The sequence below is a fragment of the Elephas maximus genome, chromosome 14, assembly GCF_024166365.1.
Source record: "Elephas maximus indicus isolate mEleMax1 chromosome 14, mEleMax1 primary haplotype, whole genome shotgun sequence".
Lineage (NCBI taxonomy): Eukaryota > Metazoa > Chordata > Mammalia > Proboscidea > Elephantidae > Elephas > Elephas maximus.
In genome coordinates, this window is record NC_064832.1 from 22930578 (window position 1) to 22940159 (window position 9582).

The 9582-nt window shown below is 38.1% G+C and overlaps 1 protein-coding gene across 6 annotated transcripts in view; it reads left to right on the plus strand.

Moving 5' to 3' along the window:
• Positions 1–8105, plus strand: part of COG6 (component of oligomeric golgi complex 6) — a 164840-nt gene extending 156735 nt beyond the window's left edge. For 3 of the 6 annotated variants that reach the window (XM_049853373.1, XM_049853372.1, XM_049853374.1), the window contains one exon: positions 6450–8103. In XM_049853373.1, the coding sequence (XP_049709330.1) occupies positions 6450–6597 (148 nt within the window). In that variant the 3' untranslated portion in view covers positions 6598–8103. Of the gene's footprint in view, positions 1–6449 lie in introns of all 6 variants that reach the window. The other 3 variants (XM_049853371.1, XM_049853375.1, XM_049853376.1) reach the window with 3 other exon arrangements.
• The last annotated feature ends 1477 nt before the right edge of the window (positions 8106–9582 follow it).

Below are 9582 nucleotides of genomic sequence, written 5' to 3' on the forward strand. Positions count from 1 at the left end.
CATAAACCAGTTCAACAATATCTCCATGCACAATTCAGTGACAGTTGATTACATTCTTCAAGTTGTTTGACCATTCTCACCCTCCTTTCCCAAATTGTTCCTTCCCTATTAAAATAAACTCAATGCCCCCTAAGTTTCCTATCTAATCTTTTGAGTTGCTGTTGTCAGTTTGATCCCATATAAATAGTTCTTAAAGGAGCACAATGTCGAAGGCAGACATTTTTTACTAGCTAAAGTATTGTTTCACTTTAAGAAGATTTTAAGGGATATTTTTAGTTTAAGATTTAAAGATTATTCCGTGGCAGTACTTTTGGGGCAGCATTATTCACAATAGCCAAAAGGTGGAAAGAACCTAAATGACCAACAGACGAATGGAGAAACAAAGTGTAGTGTACACGTACAGTGGAATACTACTGAGTCATAAAGAGAAATGAAGTCTTGAGACATGCTACAACATGGAATGAGCTTGAAGACATTATGCTGGCTGAAATAAGTTAATTATAAAAGGGCAAATACCGTATGGCCTCACTTACATAAAAAGATAAGAACAAGCAAAGGGATAGAGACCAATGTTTATCAGTTCTTACCAGGTTTGGGGGGGGGAGGGGGCTTAGTGCTTCTGAGTTTCTGTTTACGGTGATGGAGGAACGCCATTGACTAAGGGTTGGATTGCACAGCTGATTCATGTAATTGGTGTCAATAAGTTATACACCTGTAAGACGTTGAATTGGCAGATGCTGTGTGGTAGATGTATTCACTACAGGAACAGCAAAAACAGCCGCTGCAGAGGCTGCTTATGCACAACCAAATACCTCATGGGATTTCATTACTTGGTGTGGAAGTTTAGGCTCATGGTTCCATAGGACATCCTAGTTAATTGGCTTAATACCGTGTGTAGTGCTTCTGTTCTACTTCATAGTTCACTGCATAGCTCCTGGAGTCTTAAAAGCTTGCAAGCGGCCATCCAAGGTACAATTCATCTCTATTCACCTGGAGCAACAGGGGAAGAAGGAATCAGGAATAGGAGGAGGAAATGGAATGTGTGGCTAATTGCCTTTATGAATAACCGCCTCCTTTGCCCTGAGACCAGAAGAACTGGATGATGCCCAGCTGCCATTACTGAATGTTTTGATCAAAGATTATATAGAAGAATCCTGATCAAAAAGGGAAAATTGCAGAGCAGAATTTCCAATTTTTGTGTAGCCTGGCTTTCTGTAGCCATGGTGGCTGGGTGAACCCCTGAAACTAACTTTCCTTTTTAAATGCCTATGAATGCCCAGTTCCTCAAAATGCTCTGTGAAGCAACTTTACTATCTAAGTAGTTTCCTCATTAGTGGGTGTCTTAGTCATCTAGTGCTGCTATAACAGAAAAACCACAAGTGGACGGCTTTAAAAAAGAGAAATTTTTTCGCTCACAGTCTAGGAGGCTAGAAGTCTAAATCCAGGGTGCTGGCTCCAGGGGAACACTTTTTCTCTCTGTTTTCTCTGGGGGAAGGTCCTTCTCATGAATCTTCCCCTGGTCTAGAAGCTTTTCAGTGCAGGAACCCCGGGTCCTAAAGACGCTCTCTGTTCCTGGCACTACTGTCTTGGTGGTATGAGGTCCCTGTGTCTTTCTGCTGAATTCTCTCTTTTATATCTCAAAAGAGATTGACTCAAGACACAGCCTAACCTTAGAGATTGAATCCTGCCTCATTAACATAACTGCTTCTAATTCTGCCTCATTAACATCACAGAGGTTAGGATTTACAACACAAAAGAAAATCATATCAGCTGACAGAATGGTGGACAGTAACACAATACTGAGAATCATGGCCTGGCCAAGTTGACACAAATTTTTTGGGAACACAATTCAATTCATAACAATGAGTTACTAACTTTTTGACATGTGTTTGTTATTTGTATAAGAATCATGTTTTTAATTTTTTGAAAATTGTATTTGCACTAGGAGAATTATTAAACTGCCCAAAGGCCAATAGAGTACCACATAACAAATTAATACCTGTGAAGATTTCATGGTAATATAAGGACTAGAAAAGGTAATGCTCAGATTTTACAGATGATCATAGCTTACTTTCAAGTAAAAAAATGTGTCCTTTGGAACTGGCCTTTTTGTGTATGCCTTGGTCATGTGAAAAGAAGGCCCTGTCTTTAGCATTTTAACCTACAGACAAAATTCTAAAAATACTCTCCATCCATCAGCTGTGGGTTTGGCTGTGATTTATCTACATATAGTACGTAAGTAAAATCTGATACGGATGCCTACGCCAGAACCAGTGTTCAACTTAACACTGCCGAGGAGAAAAAAAATTGCTTTTCTCTAGCTGTACATGGGTGATCAGTGAGTAAGAATATTCTAAGTGGATAAGGACTGACATGATTTTTTTGTCATTTTGGGTTTAGTTATATAATACTAGATACTTTGCCATTTGAACATTGATTATATGTCACTGTAATGACTCATTATTTGACTCTGGTATTTCATATTATGATGTTATTGACTAGCAAATAATTTGGACCGAGATACCAGGCTAATAGATAGGTAAATAGGTAGGTGGTAGATATGCAGGCAGGCAGGCAGGCAGGCAGACAGATATATACATACACTTTTTAAGATAAAGGATAAACTTAATATAGTATTTAAATAAAAAGTAAGGGATAGTAAAATGGCAAGAAAAAAACTTGTAACACTTCAGAAATAGCCATTTATATACAAATAACTGATATGCTTATTATAAATAAATAGGGAACCCAATTCTCCAAAGTAATGTAACGTATATATGCATGTGCGTGTGTGTATACACACACGTAAATATACATATACGTACATATATATGTATATATACACACACAGAGTGTGTTTTTTAACAACTCCTTAAAATGCTCTTAACTCTGAAAGGAATAGTACAATTTAAAAGCCGGAAGTATCTTATAAAGATTATCTAGTCCTATATTTTGTTTTACAGTGGAGAGATTATTCCTGCAGAGGTTATATGACTTGTTCAAGGCAACTGAATGGTAAATGGCATAGTTTCAACTAGAGAGTCTAGGTCTTGTGATACGATTTGTCTCTACTGTATGGTATATAATTCATTAGAAAGCATAGATGAAAGTGTGGGGACTTCTTTTCTGTATACTCCTTATATAGTATCAAATATACAATGTGCAAATAGAAAGATTGGGATTCCAGTCCACCCAGAGGTAGGTAGAAGAAAGGCCTGGTGATCTACTTCCAAAAAATCAGCCATTGGAAACCCTATGGAGCACAGTTCTACTCTAACACACATGGGGTCTTCATGAGTGAGAATTGACCCGATGGAACTGGTTTTGGTTCAGACTGAGCCCAGATACAGTTTAGATAGAGTAAGACGTGTGAGTAATGAGTGCTAACACACTTCCCCAAATTTCTCTTATTTCTTTGAGTGTAGAACTGAAAAGGCTATATCTAAAATCAGATGTCTGACCTGCTGCAGAATGGTTATCATATGTATAGCATATATCACACATTTTAAAAATAACCAGCTTTTAGTGTTTTTAGTATTTCATTTATAGGGAGAGAATTTTTGCATCATTTTGCTGCATTGTTTAGCCCAGCTGATGATTGGAAGGGTCATCAATCAGTAGGTCCAAAAATACCATGAAGCCTCAGCAGGTTAAGTAGCATTCCAGGTCAGTTTCTGCCATCCCCCCTTCAGCAGGAAAGGCCAGTACAGCCAGGAGCCTCACTCACTCTGCTCAGAATTTAGTGTGTGGAAAAGGCAGTGTATAGCCAGGAGCCTCACCTTCTCTGCTCAGAATTTAGTGAGCAGAAAGGGCAGTACAGCCAGGAGCCTCACCTACTCTGCTCAAATTTCATGTCAGCATATCGTCCCACTGCCACTCTCACTTTGGAAGCGTTAGCAATTTTTAGAAAATGTCCAGCTGCTCCGAAGAACTTACGACCCCATCAACACGGTGCTCCTGATCCAAGATCATACGTGGACTTTCTTCCTTATTTAATCCAACTTTTTTTTGTTCTTTTCTGGACCCCAGATATATACATTTCCACATACAGTCTTACAAACGCATTATTTTAGTCATGATTATCAAAAAAGATCATAATTCCTAGAAAGTCAGCAGTCTGTTGATGATGACGCCATGGTGTTGACTTATATAAAAATGAACACGTTACAGTCATGTGTCACTTAAGGTCCACAATATGTTCTCTGAAATAGGACGTTATGTGATTTGGACTTGTGCAAACACCATATTACAGGCAGTCCCTGGGTTACGAGTGTATGACTTTACAGACAGTTTGTATGTAAGAATAGACTGTAAAGCCTAGTATATTAAAGAACTTGAGTTAAATAGAGTGGTTCATAATAAAATAAATAAACAGAAATATAACACTACAACACTTGAGACACAAGATACATGAGATTAGATGCTACTGCCTACAAATTGAAGCATACACTGTGGTAGACTTTATAAGTAGGGAAAGTTCACATTAAAATAATGATAGAAAGTACATCCAGTCCATACGAAAGCTAGTAACATAGGCATTTATTATGACTATCAAGACCTGTATTGTATGTTATATACATACTGTACCATTATACGCCTGGCAGTACAATCACTTTGTATACAAGAGACATGAGATACATATGTTGTGTGCAGGAAGCTGTTGCATCTGCTATGTCAAGCTAAGTAGCTACATCCCGTTCTCCAGTCTGGATTTCTGAACTCTAAAGTTATGGGACCACAGACATACATGTGGTTGGATGTTGTTTAAATGGATATGGATATTACACAGCATACAACTGTGTTATTATTCCCACTGCATGTGCCCAGAATAGTAATTCTTTTTAGAAAAATGTTCTTTTTCTACTCTAAGCATTCGGTGAGAATTTATTAAGGGACATACGAACATGAGCAAAATCAAGTAACTTGAAGTTTTGGAGAGCTAAGATGTCGACAGTCTATATTTCTCTCATCTTTTTTAACATTTTGGCATTCTGAAATTGAGATATATTGTCACTGTATAAATTTAATATGGAAATTAAACACAAAGTTGTTAGGACCTGAGAATCAGGAAAATGCAGAATTTACTATAAAGTAGGAAGTGGTAAGTGCCACAAAAGAGAGGAACAGGAAAAGTGCCATGGACTGTCCAAAAAGGGTGTAGCTATTTCTGGCTGTGAAGAACAGGGTCGGCTTCATGGATGACAGAGCATTTTTGATGGGACTCAAGAGCATTTAAAAGTGAATTAGAAAGAGAGGCATTCTAGGCAGATGGAGGAGTGTGAGCAAAGACACAGGTCAGCAGGAGCAGGTGGAGAGAACAGTCCAGTGTTGCACTGGGCTGCAGGACTAGCGTTGTGAAATAGAAGGATGTTAAAGGATGCTAAGTGGTAGACTAAGGAATGTTGACCTCTCTGAAACCAGAAGAAACTATTGAGAGTCCTTGATGGCCCCAGGGAAGGGAGAGACATAAAAGGTATGCTTTAGAAAGACTAAGAGCAGTTTTATGATGTATTGAGGGTGAAAGGGACTGGAAGTGGGAAGAAGATAAGAGTTTGTTGTGTACTCCAGGAAAGAGGTCATAAGGGCCTAAACAAGGGGAGTGAAACAAAGATTAATGCCATTATAGAAATAGGAAATATTTGAAGAAAAGTAGATTTGGGAATAAAGTTTGAAAGGCGTATTTTTAATCTAGTTTTTATAAGAATCAGAAAAATAGTGTTCACGTCACTGGGTATAACGGAAGATGAATAGTAGCTGTAACTGGGGGTGACAAAGAAGTAAATGTTATTAAAACACAGAGTTGAAGCAGATTGAGCGCAATGCTATATTTTACAGGTGGATATTTTTGAAAACATTTGTAAAACTGTTTCTATTACTCTTATATGTGCTTTTGTAGAAGTGTGCATTTGTAAGAATGCTGTAATTTGTGGTTGGCAAGTGCTCCACGTTTTTTGCTTGGCAGTGAAAATAGAGATGTAGGAGAACCTAGGAGCTGTGTTTGTTAGTGTACGATGGACGTATTGGTGAAACGGCAGTTTATTCTGAGTTTTCCTAAGGGAGAAAAGTGTTGAATGTTTGTAAGCACCTTTCTTCAAGGTTGACGTGTTCTCAGTTGCTTTTGCAAAATCAGTGCTTGATGATAGGTGACAGTTTCTATCACTGGTTTAACAGTCCACTGCATGCTGGTCAGTGTACTAGCCCTAAGGGTTCAGCAGTGAGCAAGACACAACCCCTGCCCTCCTACTCCATGCTAAGGAGGGAGAGTAAATCACAAACATAAAAACGTGTTGTACTCCTAAATTAAGGTGAGTAACTCCTGTCGTTGTGCAGTGATTTTTAAATAGTGTATCTGCGATAATTATGAAAGTGAAATGTGAAGCTTTCTTATAATTCTTAGTGAATATTTTACTTTGAGATTATGTACTCACACGTTGTTTGTTTATCGATAGAGAGCAGATCATAAAACAGTCTACAGAACTAGTCTGCAGAGCCTACGGTGAAGTGCATGCAGCGGTGATGGACCCAGTCAGTGAATACAGAGATCCAGAGAACCTTCTGCACCGATCTCCGCAGCAAGTGCAGACACTGCTCTCCTGATTATCTTAGTTGCTTGTGTTAGCAAAATATTTTATCTCCAAAACACTGAAGATTTTCTTATTTTTAGTCAATTAGTCTTTACTTTGAAATTTGATGGTTAAGATTTTCTTTGTATCCTAAGATTGTAAGCCTCAACAATTTCTTTGCTTTAGCGTGTAAGAACGCATTGACCTGAGTTAGGGTTGCTCTGTACCTAGGACCAGAAATGCTCTGTGCTCTGCTCTCCATCCCCAGCTCTCTATGGGAAAAGAAGCACGAGAGAGCTTTGAAGGATTTCTTTACTAGTTCTCATTAACAACACATAAGAAATTTGTCTAAATAAAAATTAATAATGTTCAGGATATGACCCAGTATATGTCTATTTATCTAAAGATTCATGTGCTTTCTTGTTAGTTACTAATGTGAGTAAAAAAAAAAAAAAAAAAAAAAAAATTTTTTTTTTTTTTTTTTAATGTGAGTAGACATACTTAATAATACTTAATAGTTTTGTTGAATCTAGCCTATTTCTCTGCCCCCAGAATAACTTCCCTAAAAGGGTTACAAGGATAGAGAAAAGTAAGAGTGGATTGTGGGGGCGGACAAGGCAGTGACTCTCCTTTCTGTGGTACTTTAGCACACAGTGCATAATTGTCTACACACGTTTATGTAATTTTAAATATACACACAGCTAAGAGAAAAAAAGAAAAGTAATTTGAGTAGCTCGGCTCCACTCTGTGTTTGCCCTGGACTGAGCTCAGAGTTCAACTCTGTAAGTGAGTTTAGGTGCTGCAGGCCTTCAAAGTGTGAGCATCGTGTGCTAGGTGTAAATCTGATGTTTAAAGATCTGTATTTGTCATGCAGTGTTGACTCCAGTTCCAGTCAAAGCCATGATTTATCTGGTGTTCAAACCAAAGAAATAATGACGTACTGCAATGCTGGAGGAAAAACTGCCGGAAGAGCATTTTCTGATCAGCAGTGTATCTGTCTCCATGGTGACCCTTCACAGAAAGATTTAGGCTCTGACTTTAGAACTTCACCTATGAGTAAGATACAAAAACAAACAAACAAAAAAAACCTCAGTGTGTTTGATGGGACATTCTTGTAAAATTTCTAGGATAATTTCTATTAGTTAAATATCTTAATTAACAGTTAATGTATGTAAAGAGTAAACCCCTAAAGTATAAATGAGAAAACTGAGGCACAGGAAAAAAAAAAACTGAGTATGGTTTGAAATGTTTTGTAAGTAGTAACATAAAATTGATATTTGTAGTAGATGGGATAACATATAACATAACTTAGTATTTATAGAACATAGCCTAGTTATCTGGCTCAAGTTTGTTGATTCTAATGTGATTCTTTTGATGCAAAAGCAGTTATAGCTCATCTATTTTTCTGTAAATCGGTACTTCTAGCCTTTTCCCTTCAATGAATATGTATGATGGACTATGAAGTGTGATATAAATCAAAGCTTATATTTTACATAAATTATACTGTGAAAAAAAGATTAACACCTTACCATTGGTGAATGCCTTTGTTTTCTACAAAAAAATTAATTTTGCTTTTAACTGGTTTTCTCAAATAGAATATTAAACTTTTTGGAGCAGTATTTTTTTTCTTTTTTAATATACTTTATTTTTTAGATTAATTTTAGGTTAAAAAAAATTACACAGGAACTATAGAGAGCTCCCATGTGCCTCCTCCCTTGTCGTCTTGTAGGCTTATTTGCCGTTTGTGTATCTTCTTTGCTTAGGGGTCTGTCTGCTCAGATCTTCTGTCCATTTTTTTTTTTTTAATTGTGCTTTAAGTGACAGCTTACAATTCAAGTGAGATTCTCATACAAAAACTTATACCCACATTGTTATGTGACCCTAGCTCTCCTTAATAATGTGACAGCACACTCTTCCTCTCCACCCTCTATTTCCTGTGTCCATTCAACCAGCTCCTGTCCCCGTCTGCCTTCTCTTCTCGCCTCCAGACAGGAGCTGCCCACATAGTCTCAAGTGTCTACTTGAGCTAAGAAGCACACTCCTCGCCAGTATCATTTTATGTCTTACAGTCCAGTCTAATCTTTGTCTGAAGAGTTAGCTTCTGGAATAGTTTAAGTTTCGAGCTAACAGAGAGCCTGGTGGCCATGTCCTCTGGGGTCCCTCCTGTCTCAGACCATTAAGTCTGGTCTTTTTAAAGGAATTTGAGTTCTGCACCCCACTTTTCTCCTGCTCCATCAGGGATTCTCTGTATTGTGTCCCCTGTCATGGTGCTCATTGGTAGCCAGGCACCATCTAGGTCTTCTGGTCCCAGGCTGATGGAGTCTCTGGTTTATTTATTTATTCTGTCTCAGGCTCACATTTTCCTTGTGTCTTTGGTGTTCATCATTCTCCTCTGCTCCAGGTAGGTTGAGACCAATTGTTGCATCTTAGATGGCCGCTTGCTACCTTTTAAGACCCTAGATGCCAGATGCAGAACATTTTCTTAAGAAACTTTGTTATGCTGGTTGACCAAGATGCCCCCTCAAACCATGGTCCCCAGACCTCCACCCCTGCTACTCTGTCCCTCAAAGTGTTTGGTTGTGTTCAGAAAACTTCTTAGCTTTTGGTTTAGTCCAGTTGTGCTGACTTCCCCTATATTGTGTGTTGTCCTTCCCTTCACCTAAGATAATTCTTGCCTACTATCTAGTTAGTGAATACCCCATCCCGCGCTACCTACCCTCATAAGCATCAAAGAATGTTTTCTCCTGTGTTTAAACCTTTCTTGAGTTCTCATAATAGTGGTCTCATACAATATTTGTCCTTTTGCAACTGACTAATTTCACTCAGCATAATGCCTTCCATATTCATCCGTGTTATGAGGTGTTTCACTGATTTATCGTTGTTCTTTATCATTGCATAGTATTCCATTGTGTGAATATACCATAATTTGTTTATCCGTTCATCCATTGATGGGCACCTAGGTTGTTTCCGTCTTTTTGCTATTGTAAACAGTGCTACAGTGAACATGGCTGTGTGTATA